The following is a 24,463-nucleotide window of genomic DNA, read 5'->3' as shown; positions in this document are numbered from 1 at the left end:
GATCCCCCAAAACAATTCTCTCCACTTTCTCGATCATGTCGTCAGACTGGCTTGTGCGAGCCCGAGGTTGTTTCGGTTTGTTGTCACACGATGTTCTGCCTTCATTAAACTGTCGCAGCCACGAACGCACTTTCGACACATCCATAACTCCATCACCACATGTCTCCTTCAACTGTCGATGAATTTCAATTGGTTTCACACCACGCAAATTCAGAAAACGAATGATTGCACGCTGTTCAAGTAAGGAAAACATCGCCATTTTAAGTATTTAAAACAGTTCTCATTCTCGCTGCTGGCGGTAAAATTCCATCTGCCGTACGGTGCTGCCATCTCTGGGACGTATTGACAATGAATGCGGCCTCATTTTAAAACAATGCGCATGTTTCTATCTCTTTCCAGTCCGGAGAAAAAAAATCGGAGGCCTTAGAACTTGAATGCACCTCATATTAAACCGTGTTCCTCCTTGCCTCAAGTCTCCACCCCAATCCTTAGCTACTACCTCTGTCTATATCAGTGTACACTCTCTGATGCTGTATTCGTTCCCATTCTACTCCTGTCCTGTGCCTCTAGACTTTAACCTGGCCCCACCTCACCCTTTGTTTCTCCCTCCCTTTTCCTAGTCAGCTTCATCTGTTACGTGAGTAACTTAGAAGTAGATACCTGTGGTGTAGCAAAGCAGTTTAGATCACTTAATAAAGGCAAAGCCTCTGGTTCACATTGTACAGGGTGTACATAAAGTCTAGGAACACTTTCAAATATTTATTGCACAAGAACCAAACATTGTACAGATATCGTACACATGTCATTTTGAAGAGTTTTTTCCCTCTCTTCATGTATACCACCAGAGTGTAGTTTGGTAATTTTCCGGTAGTCAGCGCTAGTCTCAAACGTGGCGAGTTCAGGTTTAGAGCGAGCTTTCTGTGTGTTGAGTTTGACAATAACAAGTGTGCTACAACTGTGCAACAGATATTTAGAACTAAGTACAGTAAGAAGCCACCAACAAGGAAGGCAATTTACCACTGGCATAACAAGTTCGTTAAGACATGTTGCTTGTGTCCAGCAAAGAAAAGCGAATGTTCCAGTGTGAGTGAAGGGAATGTGGAGCGCATAAGAGGGACATTCATAAGGAGTCTAAAGAAATCGGTTTGTCGTGCATCCCATGAACTCAAAATGGCTCCAATGACTGTGTATTGAAACCATTCAAATTGAAGCTAGTGCAGAAGCTCAATGATGACAGAGACAAGCGTTTAGAATTTAATTCGCAGTTGCCACAATTGAATGAGGATGGGGATGGCATTGTTGATCACTTACTTTTTAGCGACGAAGCCACTTTTCACACTAATGGGGAAAGTGAATAGACGTAATAGTTGAATATGGGGTGCAAAGCATCCACAGGAAATGCATTAAATTTGAGCATGATTCCCCAAAGGTAAATGGTTTTTGTGCCTTGTCATGTCAAAAACTGTACGGGCCATTCTTCTTCGCCAAGAGCACAGTCACTGGATATTCCTACTTGGACATGTTGCAGCAATTTACTGATGCCTCAAATGCAATCGGACTCTCCGTTCGTCTTTCAGTAGGATGGGGCTCAAACCCGTTTTCATTGTGAAGTTCATGGGTACCTGAACACAGAGCTGCTGCATTGATGGATCGGCCATGCTACAGAACTGTTTCATAAAATGGCTCTCCCCGATCACCAGATCTCACTCAGTGTCTTTTTTTCTGTGGGGACACATTAAAGATCTGGTGCATGTACCGCCTCTACCACGTGATGTAGCAGAGCTCCAGGAGAGAATATAGGAAACGACTGCCACAGTCGACGATGCGATGCTGGGATGGGTATGGCAAGAATTCGATTACCGTATTGATGCCTGGCAAGTCACTCGTGGTTCGTGTATTGAATGTTTGTAAAAAAGACTTCCAGAGTTTCTCTTCAAAATGCATCATGTATGACATCTGTGCAATATTTAGTTCCTGTGCAATATTTAGTTCCTGTGCAATATTTAGTTCCTGTGCAATATTTAGTTCCTGTGCAATATTTAGTTCCTGTGCAATATTTAGTTCCTGTGCAATATTTAGTTCCTGTGGAATACTTAGTTCCTGTGCAATAAATAATTGAAAGTGTTCCCAGGCTTTATGCACACCCTGTATGACCGACACGTTCCTTTCAGAGTATGCTGATACAATAACACCATACTTGGCAATCATATAAACCTCTCTCTCTCGTCGAAAGAGCCATACCTAAGCAAGTCAATCGAGTACACAAGAAATAGAAATGTGGATTCAGAAAATACCATTCTTATGAAACAAAAGTAGCTCTTTACACTCACGAAGTAACAAGTGTTATCAACAGGGGATGTTGAATTGATTCCATATTTTTAGGTTACCAGAAATCTTTTGAACACCATTCCTCACAAGCAATTTCTAATCAGACTGCGTGCCTTTGTAGTATCGTCTCGTATGTGTGACTGGATTCATCTGATTTCCTGTCAGAAAGGCCACAGCTCATCATAATTGATGGACAATCATTAATAAAACAGAAATAATATCTAGCATTCCCCAAGGAAGTGTTATAGACCCTCTGCTGTTTTTGATCTACATAATCGATTTAAGAGCCAGTGTGAACAGCCCTCTTAAATTGTTCGCAAATGATGCTTTAATTTGCTCTCTTATAAAGTCATCAAATGATGAAAACAAAGTGCAAAACTATTTAGACTCTGTAGCAATTGACTTTAAATAATGAAGTCATCCATATGAGTACTAAAAGGAATCCACTAAATTTCGGTTACACGACAAAGCATACAAACCTTAATGCTGTAAATTCAACAAAATATTTAGGGATTATGAGCAACGTAAATTGGAATGACCACATAGATTTAAGCCAAAGACTGATTTATTGGCAGATCTCTTAGCAAATGCAACAGATCAGCTAAAGAGGTGGCCCTCTTCTGGAGTATTGCTGTGCTGTGTGGAATCCACATCAGATAGAATTGACAGAGGACACCGAAAAAATTCAAAGAAGGGCAGCTCATTTTGTATGATTACGAATTGGGGTGGCAGTCATTAAAATAAAGTAGTTTTTTGTTGTGGCAGGATCTTCTTATGAAATTTCAATCACCGACTTTGTAAATATTTTGTTGGCACCACCTACATAGGTAGAAATGATCATCAAAATAAAAGAACAGAAATCAGAACTAGCACAGGAAGATTTAAGTGTTCGTTTTTCCTCGGCACTGTTCAAGAATGAAACAGTAGAAAAATAGCGTCAAGGTGGTTCGATAAACCATCTGCCAAGCACTTAATTGTGAATTGCAGAGTAATCGTGTAGATGTAGATCTTGACCTGGTTCACCCAGAGCACACACTTATTGTGGGCCATAGTAATGCATGCACACACATACATGTTTGTGAGAGCGTGCAGTGTTCCAGTTGTATAAGCCAGAACATATATCTTCAAAAAGATTGATGAAGTTGTAGAATTCAGAGTCATATACGAAGGGGTACCCTAAAGAAACTGAACTTACTGTTTTTTAAACTTATTTATCACATTTTCAGCACAAACCTTATATCCTCTTCAGAGTACTCTTCACTTGCACTAATAGACTTGTCTAATCTTTTATTCTATTTTTCAAAACTTTGTTCAAATTCATCATTTGTGATGCTTGTAGCACCTCCCCCCTTTTTTTTTTTTTTACCTTAGCAACATCACTAAAACTCTTTCCTTTTATACGATATTGCAGTGCCTGTGTCATACAGATGACTATGCACTGAGGTGATCACAGCCGTTATGAAACATACCAAATGAATTCGCTATTGCGAATAATGACTATCATCAGCTGTAGAATGGAATGACGACAATGAAAATTTGTGCCAGACCAGGACTCAAACTCGGATTTCCCGCTTATCATGAGCGGTCGCCTTACCATCTGGCTATCCGTGCACGACTCGTGGCCAGTCCCAAACTTCCATATGTCGTCAACCATGCAACTACAATATCGTATTTATCTGCTGATACCGGTGCATGCAACTTTCCAGTACACGTCTGATCTGTACGGGAATACACATAATGGATGTGCGAGTACAGATCGCAGGCACATGGTTGATGACATATGGAAGTTTGGGTCTGGCCGTGAGTCATGCACGGATAGCCACATGGTAAGTCAACCGCTCGCAATAAGCAGGAGATCCGTGTTTGTGTCCCAGTCCAGCACTAATTTCCATTTCCGTCATTCCATTCTATAGCTGATGGTATAATCCGTTCATCATAAGAATAAACCTGTTGTAAACATTGCACTATGTATTCTTCCGTATTTGCTGGAACCTCGTTGGATTTCAGTTTCACGTGGGACTGCAGCCAAAACCTCATGAGTACTGTCAAATACGATAATAAAGGTAAGTTTTGTGCTGTGCGTTACGCTCACATCGACTTAGCCATAATACGGGACAACAGCTTTACCAGCGCATTTAACTTGGATAGCACTGGCCGGTCGGCTGGTACAGCTAGCCTGCAGTGACATGGCCAGCTGCAGTTCACATGTAGAAAGAGACGAGCAGAGGAGCATTACAGCTTCGAAGGTCATTTAATTTTTACACAGAATGAAATAATACACTGTAAATATACTGCTATATGCTCCTTAGAAAACTAGGCGAAAGCCACAACACGTTATCATTTTTAGCTGACATACTATTCTAATTAGAAATTTTTCTGCATAAGCTGTGTGTAATGTAAGAGAGTATTGAAGGATTTCACTGTGTAGTTAAATATTGAAGCCATTGAAGGTATTACCTACATACAGTCTGGTAATCTCTTAGCACCTTCCTTACTCAAATCCGATAAATACATTTCAGTTCTGGAAATGTCACCTGCTACTTTGATAACGAGCCTATCAACAACAGAATCCATGAAGCCAACAAGGCGCAGCATTTTCTCATCTTCTTTTGTGACAAGCCATTGTATATTGCGCCAGCGTTTGGCAGTGACATGTGAAAAAGCTGCTTAATGTTAATTCCAGTACGTCTGGCAGCTTAACAGTCTCGTTACTTCTCGCGCCAAATCCCCCATCTTGGCTCCAGATCAGTTCTGTTGGGTTCATATTGTAATGGTACAGTACCAAATGTAAAAATGCAACATTTGTATGATGATGTGCTCGATGCTGTGAAAATAGTTGTTTTTCGTGTTTCTTAAGATACTTATCAACCTCTGTGGTATAAAATGATGGCCATAGTCCAAATAAAGAGGATTTGGTATTTCATTTTCACCTTAAAAATTGAATTGTTATGTTTTCTTAATTCAAAAAACTTGTATCAGCAGTCTTTTAAAAAACATCGATAATTAAGAATTTGTATCTGAAATGGAAACAGGAATTTCATGTCCAATATGTAATTAGAAATGAGAAGACATATATTATTCATAAAAAATGCATATGAGTTTTATAATTATGAGATGCAGGTATTTCAAATTGAACGAGGAAAGTCAAATGGATAGGGGAAGATATGAACCAGTGCACGGGTAATCGCATTTGGTTCTTACTTATTACGCTACTATCCGTGCTACACATTCTGTGCGCAAAGGTTAATCAACTGCATAGTATACAGCCAGGGGGAAGATTTCAAAGCCGATTATCTCCGTAAATTTACAAAAGACATTAAAAACAGCCTATTTCTCGGCACTTTTTAACCGTGTTCCACGCATATACTTCACTACAGAACAGAAAGCAGCCTCAGTCATTTTTATATTGCGCATTAACAGCGTGACAATTGGAGCACAACTCTGCAGCTAAAGCGTGATTAAGAAAAACGTTGATAGCTGTTAATACATTTGAATATCTTAAAGCTTAATTAATGTAACTTAATAATAATGATATGAATATAATAGAGGGAAACATTCCACGTGGGAAAAATATATCTAAAAACAAAGATGATGTAACTTACCAAATGAACAGGCGCGTGCACACACACACACACACACACACACACACACACACACACAATTCGAGCTTTCGCAACCTAAGGTTGCTTCATCAGGAAAGAGGGAGAGGGAGGGAGAGGGAAAGACGAAAGGATGTGGGTTTTAAGGGAGAGGAGTCATTCCAATCCCGGGAGCGGAAAGACTTACCTTAGGGGGAGAAAAGGACAGGTATACACTCACACACATGTCCATCCGCACATATACAGACACAAGCAGACCTATGTGAAGGCACAGAGTTTGGGCAGAGATGTCAGTCGAGGCGGAAGTACAGAGGCAAAAAGGTTGTTGAATGACAGGTGAGGTATGAGCGGCGGCAACTTGAAATTAGCGGAGGTTGAGGCCTGGTGGGTAACAGGAAGAGAGGATATATTGAAGGGCAAGTTCCCATCTCTGGAGTTCTGATATGTTGGTGTTAGTGGGAAGTATCCAGATAACCCGCACGGTGTAACACTGTGCCAAGATGTGCTGGCCGTGCACCAAGGCATGTTTACCCACAGGGTGATCCTCATTACCAACAATCACTGTCTGCCTGTGTCCATTCATGCAAATGGACAGTTAGTTGCTGGTCATTCCCACATAGAAAGCTTCACAGTGTAGGCAGGTCAGTTAGTAAATCACGTGGGTGCTTTCACACGTGGCTCTGCCTTTGATAGTGTACACCTTCCGGGTTACAGGACTGAAGTAGGTGGTGGTGGTGGGAGGGTGCATGGGACAGGTTTTACACCGGGGCGAGGGGGGGCGGGGTTACAAGGGTAGAAGGGTAGGAGCCAGAGGGTAGGGAAGGTGGTTTGGGGATTTCATGGGGATGAACCAAGAGGTTACGAAGGTTAGGTTGATGGCGGAAAGACACTCTTGGTGGAGTGGGGAGGATTTCATGAAGGCTGGATCTCATTTCAGGGCAGGATTTGAGGAAGTCGTATCCCTGCTGGAGAGCCACATTCAGAGTCTGATCCAGTCCCGGAAAGTATCCTGTCACAAGTGGGGCACTTTTGGGGTTCTTCTGTGGGAGGTTCTGGGTTTGAGGGGATGAGGAAATGGCTGTGGTTATTTGCTTCTGTACCAGGTCGGGAGAGTAGTTGCGGGATGCGAAAGCTGTTTTTAGATTGTTGGTGTAATGGTTCAGGGATTCTGGACTAGAGCAGATTAGTTTGCCACGAAGACCTAGGGTGTAGGGAAGGGACCTGATGTCCAGGCGGAGCTTCAAGGAATCCTCAAAACCTTAGGCCCCCTACAAAACCTTTCACCTGACTCCATCAACCTCCTGACCCCACCAACACCTCGCACCCCTACCTTCTACCTACTTCCTAAAATTCACAAACCCAATCATCCCGGCCGCCCTATTGTAGCTGGTTACCAAGCCCCCACAGAACGTATCACTGCCTACGTAGATCAACAACTTCAACCCATTACATGCAGTCTCCCATCCTTCATCAAAGACACCAACTACTTTCTCGAATGCCTGGAATCCTTACCCAATCTGTTACCCCTGGAAACCATCCTTGTAACCATTGATGCCACTTCCTTATACACAAATATTCCGCACGTCCAGGGCCTCGCTGCGATGGAGCACTTCCTTTCACGCCGATCACCTACCACCCTACCTGAAACCTCTTTCCTCATTACCTTAGCCAGCTTCATCCTGACTCACAACTTCTTCACTTTCGAAGGCCAGACACACCAACAATTAAAGGGAACAGCCATGGGTACCAGGATGGCCCTCGTACGTCAACCTATTTATGGGTGGCTTAGAGGAAGCCTTCTTGGTTGCCCAGGCCTGCCAACCCAAAGTTTGGTACAGATTTATTGATGACATCTTCATGATATGGAGTCACAGTGAAGAAGAACTCCAGAATTTCCTCTCCAATCTCAACTCCTTTGGTTCCATCAGATTCACCTGGTCCTACTCCAAATCCCACGCCACTTTCCTTGACGTTGACCTCCATCTGTCCAATGGCCAGCTTCACACATCCGTCCACATCAAACCCACCAACAAGCAACAGTACCTCCATTATGACAGCTGCCACCCATTCCACATCAAACGATCCCTTCCCTACAGCCTAGGTCTTCGTGGCAAACAAATCTGCTCCAGTCCGGAATCCCTGAACCATTACGCCAACAACCTGACAACAGCTTTCGCATCCCGTAACTACCCTCCCGACCTGGTACAGAAGCAAATAACCAGAGCCACTTCCTCATCCCCTCAAACCCAGAACCTCCCACAGAAGAACCCCAAAAGTGCCCCACTTGTGACAGGATACTTTCCAGGACTGGATCAGACTCTCTCCAGCAGAGATACGACTTCCTGAAATCCTGCCCTGAAATGAGATCCATCCTTCATGAAATCCTCTCCACTCCACCAAGAGTGTCTTTCCGCCGTCCACCTAACCTTCGTAACATCTTGGTTCATCCCTGTGAAATCCCCATACCATCTTACCTACCCTCTGGCTCCTACCCTCGTAACCGACCCCGGTGTAAAACCTGTCCCATGCACCCTCCCACCACCACCTACTCCAATCCTGTAACCCGGAAAGTGTACATGATCAAAGGCAGAGCCACGTGTGAAAGCACCCACGTGATTTATCAACTGACCTGCGTACACTGTGAAGCTTTCTATGTGGGAATGACCAGCAACTAACTATCCATTTGCATGAATGGACACAGGCAGACAGTGTTTGTTGGTAGTGAGGATCACCCTGTGGGTAAACATCCCTTGGTGCACAGCCAGCACATCTTGGCACAGTGTTACACCGTGCAGGTTATCTGGATACTTCCCACTAACACCAACATATCAGAACTCCAGAGATGGGAACTTGCCCTTCAACATATCCTCTCTTCCTGTTACCCACCAGGCCTCAACCTCCATTAATTTCAAGTTGCTGCAGCTCATACCTCACCTGTCATTCAACAACCTTTTTGCCTCTGTACTTCCGCCTCGACTGACATCTCTGCCCAAACTCTTTGCCTTCGCATAGGTCTGCTTGTGTCTGTATATGTGCGGATGGACATGTGTGTGAGTGTATACCTGTCCTTTTCTCCCCCTAAGGTAAGTCTTTCCGCTCCCAGGATTGGAATGCTCCTTACCCTCTCCCTTAAAACCCACATCCTTTCGTCTTTCCCTCTCCTTCCCTCTTTCCTGGTGAAGCAACCTTGGGTTGCGAAAGCTGTGTGTGTGTGTGTGTGTGTGTGTGTGTGTGTGTGTGTGTGTCAACATACCAATGCTTTCGTTTGGTAAGTTGCATCATCTTTGTTTTTAGATATAACTTAATAATAAGATATTTAATACATAAGTAGGACCTACTTCCAAGAGTGTAACGCCAGTGTACGCGTGCTACGACTTCTGACCAATCATCGCATTTGTTTGTTTACATGAGGTTTATTCTTATGATGAACAGATTGTAGTCACTATTCGCAGTTGTGAATTCATTTTATATTTTTCCTTTTATATCTTTTTTCATTCTAGGAAACTAAAAAGTCACATGGGGCAAGGTCAGGTGAGTATTGGTGGGGCGGGGGAGGGGGGGGGGGGGGGTGAGCAGCAGGGGTTGTACCATTTTTGGTCAAGAATTGTCATACAGATAGGGCTATGTGAGCAGGGGCATTGTCTGGATGGAAAAACCGGTCACCTGACTGCCACAAATCAGGATGCTTCTGCCACCCACTTTTGCGCAGTCTTTTCAAAACTTCCAAGCGGAAAGCCTGGTTACCTGGCTGACCTTGTGGAACAAACTCTGAGTGGATGACTCCTCTCACATTGAAAAAACAAATTTGCATGGTTTTAACATTTTATTTCATCTGACAAGCTTTCTTGGGGCAAAGCGAACATGAAGTCTTCCACTGCCTTTATTGGTACTTTGATTCAGGATCATAAGCATAGCACCAAGTTTTGTCACCTGTGGTAATTTTTGAAAAAAGGTTTGGATCATTTCGGGGCTCTTCTTTCAAAGCACAGCGTGCTTCCACCTGACTTTGTTTTTGTACAGTACTCAGCAGTTGTGGCATGAATTTGGCAGCCACCCATTTCACTCCCAAATCTGCTGCCACAATTCACTGCATTGAACTCCCGGCAGCTCCACAATTTCTTTAGTGTTCAGTTGTCGATCTACGTTGATGACTGCATGAATGTTTTAACTTTTTCATGAGTTTGGGCCATAAAATGACGACTAGAATGAGGTTTGTTATAAATTGACATTTCACCATTCTTGAAACTGGAAAACCAGTCAAGCACATGAGTCTTCTCCGTAGCTTCATACTTAGGTGCTGTTTTTAACATTTCAGGAGTTTTTCAGTTTTTCCAAGCAAAAAGTATAACTTCACCACCACATGCTGTTCATGAAAATCGGCCTTTGCAAAAAGAACAATCACACAAAACAGTTGTCACAATAAACTCTACCGAAACTAGGCCTGACCACCTTCAGTGATAGCACTCAGCTTACCGACTCTGAAATGTTCTTTCTATATGCTCCTAGTGGCAAAATGCATACAAAAGCTCGGCCCACCAAAAAAATTAGTTTGGTTTCTTTTGGGTACCCTCTGTAAACTGCATTTTTGGGGGAGGAAAAAAGAAAATAAACAACTTTACAAAACAGCAATATATATAATAGTACTTACAGTGGAAATGTCATGTTTTGCTTGGTTCATTTTACAGCAAAACTAATCAGTAAGTGACATTAGTTTTCCTTTATTTGGCTGTAACCATTATACAACAGTCTACATAAATATTCCTGGTAGTGTGCCGCTCCAGAACTCGAAGCTGTAACCTTTGAATTGAGTGGGCAAACACTTGACTGACTTAGCTATCTCAAGGTGGCTCACAACCCATTTGGCGCAGTTGTTAGCACACTGGACTCACATTTGAGAGGACGACAGCTCAATCCCGCGTCCGACCATCTTGATTTAGGTTTTCCGTGATTTCCTTAAATTGTTTCAAGCAAATCCCGGGATGGTTCCTTTGACAGGGCACGGCCGACTTCCTTCCCTAATTCGATGAGACCGATGACCTTGCTGTTTGGTCTCTTCCTCCAAACCAAGCCAACCCAACCATCACAACCCATTCTCTCTTTCCCACTTTCCGAACTTCACAGGAGCTCTCCTGCAGACTTTCTGGCACTAACACTTCTAGAAGAAAGGATTTTGTGAAGAAATGGCTTGGCCACAGCATAGTGAAGGCTGTTTCAACACTTCTCCGTAAGATAAGAAGTTTGCTCCTGGATAGGAATAAAGCATGTAGGTTACCCACCAGATGGCCATATTATGCACGCCCTATACATGCACAAGCTGTTTGGCCACTCTTGCCCGAAGTGTACAGCCAGTGGAGTAAGATTGCATATGCTACAGCTCAGCTGCAAGACTGTCCGCACATCAGCCATTTGCCCATCCGTGCCCCTGTCCCATGTCGACCCATCGTTCCACCAACAAGTATACAATCTGGCACAGCCTAGCCTAGGGGGATTGTTTCCAGAATGACTTTTCACTCTGGAATAGAACATGGGCCGATTTGAAACTTCAAGACAGTTTAAAACTATGGACCAGACAAGACTCAAACCTTTGCCTTTTGCCAACAAAAGGTCTAGAGACTGAGCTGTCCAGACATGACACGCGACCCACCCACACAGCTTAACTCCTGCATACCTTGCAGGACACTAACACTCCTGGATGAAAAGATGAAGGTTCTGTGTTTGAGTGCTGGTCTGACAGTTTTTGTCTGGCAGAAAGTTAAGATTGGCGTGCTCACACACTGGTGGTGAGTGAAAATTCATTCTGGAAAAGTCTCAACATCCCACAGTGCCTCATTGAGTTTCTTTAACCATTTTTAAGTAATCAAATCGGCTGTGTGGGTCAAATAGATTTTTGTCTAATAATTACATGCGAATAAAGGAAAATGTCAATAAATGGATTTGTGCATACTGTGTACTCCAATTGGAAGAAATTATTCGAAACAAACAATGATCTATAGCATTTCGGAAATTTTTCTTTCACTTTATTTCAGTCTTTTCTTTCACTTTATTTCAGTCTTTTCTTTCACTTTATTTCAGTCTTTTCTTTCACTTTATTTCAGTCTTTTCTTTCACTTTATTTCAGTCTTTTCTTTCACTTTATTTCAGTCTTTTCTTTCACTTTATTTCAGTCTTTTCTTTCACTTTATTTCAGTCTTTTCTTTCACTTTATTTCAGTCTTTTCTTTCACTTTATTTCAGTCTTTTCTTTCACTTTATTTCAGTCTTTTCTTTCACTTTATTTCAGTCTTTTCTTTCACTTTATTTCAGTCTTTTCTTTCACTTTATTTCAGTCTTTTCTTTCACTTTATTTCAGTCTTTTCTTTCACTTTATTTCAGTCTTTTCTTTCACTTTATTTCAGTCTTTTCTTTCACTTTATTTCAGTCTTTTCTTTCACTTTATTTCAGTCTTTTCTTTCACTTTATTTCAGTCTTTTCTTTCACTTTATTTCAGTCTTTTCTTTCACTTTATTTCAGTCTTTTCTTTCACTTTATTTCAGTCTTTTCTTTCACTTTATTTCAGTCTTTTCTTTCACTTTATTTCAGTCTTTTCTTTCACTTTATTTCAGTCTTTTCTTTCACTTTATTTCAGTCTTTTCTTTCACTTTATTTCAGTCTTTTCTTTCACTTTATTTCAGTCATTTGCATTTTGGCTTAGTGTCTTTGTTGAAATTAATAGTATTCAGCTTCGTTTATTTATATTGTTACTGTATATCACATTTTTATATACAAAAGTTAAAATAACTTAGCTGAAAAATAAACAGGGTTGCATTGTGTTCTGACATCACTTCCAGAAATTGGCTGTCAAGTGAAGTACTTCAAAACTTATATACAAACGAGTGCTCAAAAACAAGGAGAGTGATTTTTGTTATGTGCACTGAAAACAGTTAACTGAAAACATCTAAATCAATATCAGTTTTACAATAAAATGCAAAATTTTGTGTAATTTCTTTTAATGTGCTTAACTGCTGCTATTAGAAAAGACATTCTCGACTTTTGAAAAATTTATTAAGGCATACCATTAGACACAACCTGATAGACCACATAATAATTTTAGATGTTAGGACTCTGTTGCATTATTTTCAATATAAAATGGGGGAAGATGTGAAAACTGAAGGCACCTGGCCTTGCTTATTTTATCAAAAAAGTTTGCATGTTCTAGAGTTTTAAATTTGAAATTAGAGCTACTTGAACATTCCATGCCTTGTGTCCTTCCCCTCAACTTACAAATGAATGAACTAGGTCATCTGTGGAATACAGTAGTATAGTTGTGTGTCTATTAAAGTGTTATCTCTCTCTCTCTCTCTCTCTCTCTCTCTCTCTCTCTCTCTCTGTGTGTGTGTGTGTGTGTGTGTGTGTGTGTGTGTGTGTGTGTGTGTGTGTGTGTGTGTGTGTTTAGATAAGTCATAACATAGTAGATGTACTGGAAAGTGTATCTAGGAAGAGGTTCAAGATATAACTTATTAGTGAAGTATTTCACTTTCACTGAAAATTTTTCTATGGAAATCAGGATGTTTTGATTTTTTTATTATTATATTGATTTTTTGTTTATTTAATTATTTAATATGAACAATTTTGTTGTTTATTGTCTTAGTATATTTTATAGAATTGAATTTTTAAATCATAATATACTGGTAATGTAAGTGTTTTATGAAATATTATTTTAAATTTTTTAAAGTAGCCCTCCTACTTTACAATTGTGTGTCTTAACTGCAGTTTTCTTCTTATTGTAACAGGGAAGGATTTCCGTTCCAGAGGGTACTTCGGAATGTTGATACAAATATTAAGGTTGTGGACTCCTCTGGACATACAAGTGCAGAAGATTCTTTCAGGGAAGTGAAGAAAGCTATGCGGAGGCTGAGCACATCAACAAAAACTTCAGAGGAGCACTGAAATGCAGTTTGTTTTCATAAAGATGCGCAGTGGAATGAACATACCTTTTGAAACATCTGCTACAGTACAGGGCTAACAAGTTTTATATTTTTAAAGATTATCTGTGATACAGTATTTTATAGGCAGCATTTTTATCTTTTAACAATAATTCATAAAAATGTATTGTTGCATATGTGTACAATAAATTTTTTGATATCACATCATTTGCTTTTACTTAAAATACCGGATTAGACATGTCTGGTGTCAATCTATCTTTTCCAACATTGTTGATACTCCTACCTGGAGCTTGCATTTTTTATTGAAATTCTGAATATTCCTAAAGGAACGTTACATAATGGGAATAAATCCTCTTACTATTTCCAGACCCTCACTTTGTTCAAAGCTTCATTAACTCATTTCAAGGCTGTAGGTCATATATAATGTCTTAATATCACTTCAGGTAATTTCAAATCTGCCTCCTACTGATGCCTGCGCCGTTAACTCCCCACGTATGCCAAGGAGTAGATGCCCATCTCCTTGGGGCATCAGGACTCCCGGCAATGGCCGTCCTGCCAGGTGGCTATTGCTGCGGCTGGGCGGCGCCCGTGGGGAGGGCCCTTGGTCGGAGTAGGTGGCATCAGGGCGGATGACCCGCAATGAAGCGTGGTACATCATCTCTCGCTGGTGGCCAGCCGCCAGCAGTCTCTAAGCGTTCTCGGGCTCAATTTAATGCTGAAAAGTACAATCCGAAAACGTTCCCCTCTCTGGCCACGCCGTGGGAGGAACGTAAATCTCAGGATGGCAGTAGCAATTATTCGCCCCGATTCTTAGTTTGTACGAGAGCTGATGGGGAGTCTTTTCTCTCCACAAAGCCTCAGTTCTTCGTCGAGCATTTAGAGGACAAGTTTGGGGAGGTGGAGGGCTTGTCAAAAATGCGCTCTGGATCGGTCCTGATCCAAACGGCATCCTCTGCCCAGTCACGACGGTTACTTGCTTGTGACAAGTTGGGGGATGTTGCTGTTACGATCACACCGCATAAGAGTTTAAATATGGTCCAGGGTGTTATTTACCATAAGGACCTTCTTTTGCAGTCTGATGACGAGCTGCGCGCCAACTTAGGGCGCAGAGGTGTACATTTCGTCTGGCGCGTTCATCGGGGTCCGAAGGCAAATCAGATAGCTACCGGTGCCTTCATCTTGGCCTTCGAGGGTGATACGTTACCGGAAAAGGTCAAGGTGATGGTCTACCGATGTGACGTCAGGCCCTATATTCCTCCCCCGATGCGGTGCTTCAAGTGCTGGAAGTTTGGCCATATGTCTTCCCGCTGCACTTCCAGCCTCACATGTCGAGATTGCGGACGCCCGTCTCATCCCGATACTCCATGTGCCCCGCCTCCCATCTGTGTCAACTGCGGGGAGCACCATTCACCTTGCTCGCCAGACTGCAGAATCTTCCAGAAAGAACGCAAAATCATGGAATATAAGACCCTGGACCGACTGACTTATACTGAGGCCAAACGGAAATACGACCGATTACATCCCGTGAGAATGACGTCATCCTACGCCGCTGCTACAACACCTGTGCTCGCCCCATCAGTTTCGCGACTTCCGGCCGGATCCCTGAGTGGTAAAACTCCTCCTGCCCCCTTGCCAGTGGGGGGCTCTACCCACCGGGTTGCTCCTGCACCACCTACCTCAGGGGCAACACCATCCCCCCCATCAGGGACGTCCGTCCCTGCTTCTAAGCCAGAGAAGTGTCCAACTTCTTCGGCTTCTCACGCTCGCAAGGGGTCCCTCGGGTCCCTCCCTTCCCAGGTTTCCACCAGTGGGAAGGCTGACGACCGACAGTGGCGTAAGTGCCCGCAATCAGCTGGTCGACGGGCTTCACGGTCCTCCTCAGTCCCGGAGACTGAATCGGTGAAGCCCTCCCAGCCAGTTAAACCCAAGGAGCAGCGTGAGAAATCAAAGAAGAAGAGCTCTAAGCCCAAGGAACTCGCGGTGGCAGCCACCCCACCGCCACCTTCCAGCTCTGCGTCTGAGGACGAGGTGGAGATCCTGGCGTCCGCTGAGGACCTAGATCTCGCCGGTCCCTCAGACGCCATGGATAGCACTAGCACGGGTGCTCAATCGGAGGCAGCAGGTGACCCAGCGGCGTAATCTGCCTTCCCAGTCCCGTCACGCATTTCTCCGCCATGGTCAATACCATCCTCCAGTGGAACTGCAGCAGTTTCTTCCACCATCTAGCTGAGCTCCGCCAGCTTATCAGCCTTCATCCTTTCCTTTGCATTGCTCTGCAGGAAACTTGGTTTCCGGCAATGCGAACCCCCGCCCTCCGTGGCTATCGGGGTTATTATAAGAACCGAGCAGCTTATGAAAGGGTGTCTGGTGGCGTCTGCATATATGTCCTTCACACTCTGCACAGCGAGTCTGTCCCTCTCCAGACGCCTTTAGAGGCTGTTGCTGTACGCGTGTGGACGCCACAGGCTGTTACCGTCTGCAGTCTTTACATTCCACCGGATGGTGATGTCTCGCAGCATGTCCTGGCTGCGCTGGTCGCCCAATTGCCGCCACCTTTCTTGCTATTGGGCGACTTCAACGCCCATAACCCTCTGTGGGGTGGGTCAGTGGCCACAGGTCGAGGCGCCATCGTTGAGCATTTCTTGTCGCAGCTCGATCTCTTGCTGTTAAATGATGGTGCCTTCACACACTTCAGTGTGGCGCATGGCACCTACTCCGCCATTGACCTTTCCATCTGTAGCCATAGCCTCTTACCGTCTGTCCAATGGAGTGTGCATGACGACCTGTGTGGTAGTGACCACTTTCCGCTCTTTTTGTCACTACCACAGCGTCACTCTTCTGGGCGCCCTAGCAGATGGGCTACGAATAAGGCTGACTGGGATCTGTTCTCCTCCACTGCCGCTTTTGAGCCTCTCTCTACTGATGACATTGATGCGGTGGTTCAATCGGTCACCACCGGCATCGTTACTGCCGCCGAATCTGCCATTCCCCATTCTTCTGGGTCCCCTCGGCGGAAGGCTGTGCCTTGGTGGTCGCCTGAGATCGCTGAAGCGATTAAAGATCGCCGGCGGGCGCTCCAGCATCACAAGCGACATCCCTCCGTCGACCACCTTATCGCCTTCAAACGGCTGTGTGCGCGGGCCCGCCTCCTTATCCGCGAAGGCAAGGAGGAGTGCTGGGAGCGGTATGTGTCCAACATTGGCCTCCATGTCCCTCCATCGCAGGTCTGGGCCAAGATTCGATGCGTCTACGACTATCGGACCCCTGCCAGCGTCCCTGCGCTCTCACTGAATGGAGCAGTTTGTACTGACTCCGACGTCATTGCAAATCGCTTAGCAGTGCATTTTGCTATGAGTTCTGCTTCTGCGAATTACCCCCAGGCCTTCCGCTCCATTAAAGAGCGGGTGGAACGTCGGAGCCTTTCGTTTCGCACCAACCACCCGGAATCTTACAATGCTCCATTCAGTGAGTGGGAATTTCGCAGTGCCCTAGCTGCTTGCCCTGATACCGCTCCTGGGCCAGATGGCATCCACTGTCAGATGCTGAAACACCTTTCAGTGGACTGCCAGCGGCGCCTTCTCGATCTTTACAACCGTCTTTGGGTCGAGGGGGAGTTTCCGTCGCAATGGCGAGAAGGCATTGTCATTGAAACCTGGAAAGACCCCTCTGGAGGTGGACAGCTACCGTCCCATTAGCCTCACCAACGTTCTTTGCAAGCTTCTCGAACGGGTGGTGAGCCGGCGCTTGCATTGGGTACTGGAGTCTCGGGGCCTTCTGGCTCCGTGTCAGGGTGGGTTCCGTAAAGGCCGCTCCGCCACCGACAATCTGGTGAGCCTGGAGTCGGCCATCCGTACTGCCTTTGCCCGCCGTCAGCACCTGGTCGCTGTCTTTTTCGACATGCGGAAGGCGTATGATACGACATGGCGTCATCACATCCTTTCTACGCTTCATGGATGGGGTCTTCGGGGTCCTCTGCCGATTTTTATCCGCAATTTTCTGTCGTGTCGTACCTTTCGCGTGCAAGTCGCGGCCTCGTATAGTTCCTCCCACGTCCTTGAGAACGGTGTGCCACAGGGCTCTGTTTTAAGTGTCTGTCTGTTTTTAATAGCCATTAACGGGCTTGCTGCGGCCATGGGAAATTCTGTCTCCGCTTCCCTGTATGCTGACGACTTCTGCCTTTACTACAGCTCTACTGGCATTGCAGCTGTTGAACGTCAGCTACAGGGCGCTATCCGTAAGGCCCAGTCTTGGGCTGTAGCGCATGGGTTTCAGTTTTCGGCAGCCAAGACCCGCGTTATGCATTTCTGCCGGCGCCGAACAGTCCATCCTGAGCCGCGGCTTTATCTTGCCGACGAACTCCTTGCTGTGGTGGAGACCCACAGGTTTTTGGGGGTGGTTTTCGATGCCCGGTTGACTTGGCTGCCTCATATCCGGCAGCTTAAACAGACGTGTTGGCGGCATCTAAACGCTCTGAGATGCTTGAGCCACACCCGCTCTACCCTGTTGCGGCTCTACCAGGCGTTAATCCAGTCCCGTCTGGATTATGGGAGCCTGGCTTATGGCTCAGCATCCCCATCTGCGTTACGGGTGCTGGACCCAATTCTCCACAGCGGGATACGCCTTGCCACTGGTGCTTTCCGCACCAGCCCTGTGGACAGCGTACTAGTGGAGGCAGGTGTACCTCCACTGCGGTTCCGACGCCAACGTTTGCTGGCCGCTTATGCTGCCCATGTTCTAAGCTCGCCCGGGCATCCAAACTATCGTCTCCTGTTCCCGCGATCGGTCGTCCGTCTGCCAGAACGTCGGCCCCGGTCTGATTGTACAATAGCGGTCCGCGTCAAAGAGCTTCTCTCTGGGCTTCAGGTTTTCACTGTTCCACCTCCTTTCCGGGCTACTTTGCATACACCCCCATGGTGTGTTCGTCGCCCTTGCCTTCGGCTCGACTTGGCACAGGGCCCGAAGGACGCAGTCCCTCCAGAGGCCTTCTGCCGCCGCTTTTGTTCTATCCTGGCCACGTATCAGGGCTCTGGTATTGTTTACACTGACGGTTCGATGGTTGCTGGTCGTGTTGGGTATGCGCTCACTCTAGGGGACCGTTCCGAACAACGTTCCTTGCAGGATGGCTGCAGCGTTTACACTGCTGAACTGGTCGCCATCTTTCGTGCCCTAGAGTATATCCGCTCCTGCTCAGGTGAGTCCTTCATTATCTGTAGCGATTCCCTGAGCGGTTTACGAGCTCTCGACCAGTGTTTCCCTCGTTCTCGTCTGGTGATGGCTATCCACGAGTATCTGCATACTCTTGCCTGTTGCGGCCGCTCTGTGGTCTTTGTGTGGACCCCCAGTCATGTCGGTATCCCGGGTAACGAACATGTTGACCGCCTGGCGAAAGAGGCCATCAGTAAGCCTTCTCTGGACGTTGGCCTCCCAGAGACTGATTTGCGGGCAGTCTTCCGCCGCAAAATCTTGGCACTATGGGACGATGAATGGCGCGCACTGACAATGCGCAATGAACTCCGTGCTGTCAAGGAGACGACGGCTGTGTGGCGGTCATCCCTGCGAGCCACTCGCAGGGACTCAGTAGTTCTTTGCCGGCTCCGCATTGGCCACTCCCGGCTGACACACAGTTATTTACTGCGCAGGGAGGACCCTCCTCTGTCGCTGTGGGGCAGCTTTGACAGTGGCCCACATTTTGATGGCCTGCCCCCTTTTAGCTGTGGTCAGGCAGACATTTGCGCTGCCTGCTACGCTCCCTGCCCTTTTAACAGACGACTCCACTATGGCTGACTTAGTTTTACGTTTTATTCGGGCAGGGGGATTTTATCATTTACTCTGAGTGTTTCTGTTTTATTTTATTGTTTTGTGTTGATTCTGGCCTTTGGCCTATGATTTTACACTGATTTTTTAATGTGTTTCTAAGTGGTTGGCTTTTCCTTTTTTATTTCTATGGTCGGCCAACCACCGTCGCACTCTGTGTGGTTTTAGTTCGTTTTGTCTTCTCTTTGTCTCAGTTTCTCTTGTTCTGTATCGTCTGTGATCTCTTCTGTTCCTCGTTTTTATTCTCTGTGGGTGTTCTTTGTGTTTGGAACAAGGGACCGATGACCGTAGCAGTCTGGTCCCTTTAATCCCCCAAACCAACCAACCAACCCTCTCACACCTTCCCCCTCTTTTTACGGTATTTAAAGAAACTGTGGCCGTGCAAAATTTTCTCACATTTTGTGAACTTGTGAAATCAATTGAGACATGTCACTTAATATAAACAGGGTTGCCACGGGTTCTGGAAAGTAGGGACTTTCGAACACATCAGGAAAAATTGAAAACTCGAAAAATCTCATTTTTGTCTCAGTAGATGAAATGGTTTGTTTACTAAGATGTCGTACATCATCACTGGCTGGGTGCAGCTGAGTACATTCACTGCTTCCGTACTCTTTCGTTACTACTGCTTCTCCCCTTCCTATCACTCCCCTCACCTTGCAGTTAGTGGTGCCACTAACGTAGCAGCTTTATTGATTGTCAGAGTATTTGAACAAGTTATCTGTTGCACGGATTGATCATCATGATCTCATTTCATCAATATGTTGTCTGTTGCTCAGTGAACAGCTGGTCACACGAGTGGATTTCCATGACAGGCTAAAACCACAGGCCATTTATGCAGTATCTGTAACGGATCAGGCCTGCTGATACGAAGCCATTTGATTCCCACTAACATACAGGCCCTGCCCATCGAGTCTAGTCTGCCTGCAGCCCAGATCTGTTTTGTGTGGTGTAATGCAGCAGACTTTCATGGTTTGTACATGGGCCGAAGACTGCAGTGCTCTTCAGCAGGCCAGAGGTCATGGGCAATGGATTTCAGGAATTGAGAATGTCTCACCAAAAGTAAGGCGTACAGTGTAGCATTTTATTTGTTCTAGTACATTTTGGCACTTCAAGAGTAACTTACAGATTAGAAAGTATGGATGATAAAAAGAAGAAAATTGTGTCAGTTGATGCTGGTTTGTATGCTGAGTACTTGTATATTTCTCAAAAGAAAAACCTCGCAATACCTTTAAAATAATAGATATAACACAATGAGTAATAACCAACAACAACAAACGTAGTAGAATCAACATTTTATTGATTAGTTAGGTTACGCAAGTTTTACCACTAGATGGCGATCTAAATGTCTTAACGTTAATTGGGTCGGCTACAAATGACACATGAAAAAACAATATGACGACGACTCATTTTAGTTGCACATTACAGCAGATAAGCCCATTCACTGTGACAAAGTTGTATCACATCAGATGGAAAAATCTGTTTTTAATTGCCCTCAGGCCAAAAACCAGATAGAGTAAAATGAAATCAGTTTCTAATTGCCATGAGACTGGTGCAAGACCTCTTCAATATGCTGTCCAGTTTTCTGCCACAAGTTGAAATTGGAAAACGGCATGTTCCACAGTAGACTGAAGTGTCTCTTGGATGACATTCAAACTGGGGTGTGCAATGTATCTTCAATTCAGCTACATTCGTACAAGGTTTATTACAAAATTAAGGTCAGGTGACTGATATTTAACTAAAGATAGGCCTGAATGATGTGTGCGGTGCCGTATACAGACTTTAGGAAACTACTACGGTGTTAGTTTGATTCAGAAGTCATTTGCCAGTCAGTGAGTGCAGATCACAATGGCCGATACAATCATTGATCCCACCAGTTGTTAAGTGCATGGTGTTATTAGATTTTTGCTGGCAAAAGGATTTCACATCTAATGTATGCACCTGAAATAATGAGTGACAAACAAGTTTGAAAATGGCATCGAGAATTTCAAAATGGCCATACAAATGTTCATGATGAACAGTGTGGTTGTGGGCCCAGTATTCAGACTGATAACATCGTTGATTGAGTGAACCACCAACTTAAAAAAGTGATCTCTGTGGTTCATGTTTTAGTGGTCTCGCTAATGAATTCCACAATTTTGCTCGATCCTCAATTTACAAGATTGTCATTGAACAGCTTCAATATCACAAACTGTGTGTGATACGGGTTCAAAAAATGCTCACAGGTCAGCACAAAGAATGCATAGTGTGCTGCAGTCTTTGGAAAGTTAATAGACAAGATAGAGATGATTTGTTTTCCCACATCATTATGGGTGACGAGGAGTGGAAATTGTACAAGAGTGCAGAATCAAAATAATAGTCAATGCAGTGGTGCTATTAAAGTTCACCCAAACCAAAAAAGTTTAAGAAACCCGTGTTCTGGAATCGAAAAGTGATGGCTACCGTTATTTAGAATGAAAAGGGCATTCTTTTGATTGATTTCATGGACCGTGGGTAAACAGTTACAGCTGACGTATACTGTGAAATGCTAACTAAAGTGAAACATCCTATCCAAAATAGACACTGTAGGAAACTGTCTTCTGGCACACTCTTCCTCTGTGACATTGCACATTCTCACACTGCTGCCAAATCCAAGGAAATGGTTCAAGATTTTTGTTGGGAACTTTCCGATCACCCTCCGTACAGTCCTGACCTTGCACCAAGCGACTTATTTCCTCTGGCTGTATTTAGAAAAGTGCGTGGGTGGACAACGATTTCAAAACCATGATGAACTCAAGACTGGCATTACCAACTAGTTAAATTTCCAGGCAGCAGAATTCTATGTGGAGGGGTTAAAAAAGCTGCTGCAGCATTACAGAAAGTGTAAAGATGTGAAGAGCAATTACGTGGAAAAGTAAAGTAGGTTTGTAGTAAAATTTTACTGTCAATTAAAAACTCTTTCCGAGGAGCTCTTTTTTTTTTTTTTTTTTAAAAAAAAAATTACCAGATGGAGCTTCGTTTTCAAATATGCTTCATAATTGGAGCAACCAAGATGACATCTTTCAGATAATCCTACAGCCAGAAATTACACAGATAAGGTCAGCTGATATGGATGGCCAGCTGTAAGGAAATGACACCTGATAATTGTAGCATTTCAGAAATGCGTATGCAGAAGCCACTTGACTGGCTGTGTAACGTGTGGACGAGTGCCACTTGCATAAATATGATTGTGCCCCTAAATCTGTACTGTTGAAGGGTTGGAATCACGTTGGTGCTCAAGACACTTATAACACTTATCAGTTACAGTACAGTAACAGGACTCAGCTCTTCAAAAAAAAAAATATGGTCCTACTATAAGATGCTGTCATTCTGCACCACACTGTCACCTTTAAAGAATGAAGTGGAATGGGTTGATGAGCATGCGGATTTTCCATTGGTCATATTCTGCAGTTCTCCATATTGACATGTCCTTGGAAATGGAAGTGGGTTTTGTCTGTCCACAAAATGTTCCATGGCCATTCATTGTCCACTTCCATGCAAGCAAGAAATTTCAGAGTGTACATTTGTCTTGATGGCAGATCAGCACGAAGCAACTCCTGAACAAGGATGATTCTATATAGATAGCAACGCAGGATGTTTCGTAGGACTGTATGCACCAGGTACTGCATTTCTGCACACCACCGCTTGACCTGACCTGCAGTGCTGTGGCCACATCTTCGACAGATGTCAGGTCAACTGCGACATCAGATCAATTGCGTTCCTGTCTCTGCCACATTGCACTTCAAAAGAACACGTGTTTTTTTTTAATTTTGTAATCATTTTCTCCATACCCTTAGGAGACATCAGACAATGCCTTTCTCTTACCCTTGAGTGTCCCGCACTTGTACAGGACTACTGGCATAGTCACTTCTTGTAAAAGAACTTTACCAGCAGTGGATGATCCTTCATGGGGACAGTAATGTTGGGTGTCTCGGACAAAAACTGAAGAACAGTCATGTCCCACTCATCTGTTGGTGTGCTTATTCTGACACTTACAGATCATCTGTTGGTCAAATTTCATCAGTTTTTGTTCCTTGAAGTTTCCCCCTGTGTCAGTAATATGCTGTTCAAATTTTTCATCATTCTAAAGTGTTTCAAAAATGACCTAAAACAGTTTGGTTAACACACTTTCAGTATGATACAAAATGGACCCAGGAACATGAGATATATGAGGTTGTTAGATGGTGCTGCTGCACCATTAATAAGTATAGGCATGCATTTGGGGGATTCATAAAAATTTTGTGCAGCTGTGACCAGTAGTCAGGTGCAACTCAGGGCACTGACATACAATGGCAGTTACAACAGCACTTAGCAACCTGTATGTGGAGGCCAAAGCAGGCAAAATAAAAAAAAAAATAAAATAAAAAAAAGAGGAACTCTCCACTTGTCCTCTCCAGAGGGTCTTCAACAGAGATGTAGGTAAAGGAGCTGAAATAAGGGAGCCCAGATTTTCAAGGCAAGCAGCTATGCTGTCTGTGTCTGGAAATGGAAAGAATACCACTTGTTTAAGTTGCAAGCGAACAATGACAACCGTCTGATGATAAATTTCGGCAGCCAGCCAGCCCGCTGAATCATCCACCAAGCTCCGCTGTATGGACATGCCGCAGCCGTGGTGATGTGAGTACGAAACTTGGCGCTGCACAGACACAGAGAGCAGGGGATGACCAGCCACTGCTCTTTGGGTGCTGTCTGCAAAGGCGGAGCCGGGGCATGATCTCACAACCTCCTGGGTCCAACACTGTCCTCTGTCACCAACCGAGCAGCCCTGGGTGGGCGACTGAAGCTG

The 24,463-nt window shown here is 44.4% G+C and overlaps 1 protein-coding gene across 1 annotated transcript in view; it reads left to right on the top strand.

Annotated features, from left to right (window-relative positions):
- The window catches only part of LOC124545855, a 77,957-nt gene extending 64,105 nt beyond the window's left edge, over positions 1–13,852 (top strand). Inside the window, exon 11 of the mRNA XM_047124813.1 lies at positions 13,696–13,852. Coding sequence (XP_046980769.1) covers positions 13,696–13,852 — 157 coding nt within the window. The remainder of the gene's footprint in view (positions 1–13,695) is intronic.
- Positions 13,853–24,463: the final 10,611 nt, after the last annotated feature.

This window comes from Schistocerca americana, chromosome 8 (assembly GCF_021461395.2).
Source record: "Schistocerca americana isolate TAMUIC-IGC-003095 chromosome 8, iqSchAmer2.1, whole genome shotgun sequence".
NCBI classification, from domain to species: domain Eukaryota; kingdom Metazoa; phylum Arthropoda; class Insecta; order Orthoptera; family Acrididae; genus Schistocerca; species Schistocerca americana.
Note: the sequence above shows the minus strand (reverse complement) of the source record. Positions and strands in the feature narration are given on the sequence as shown.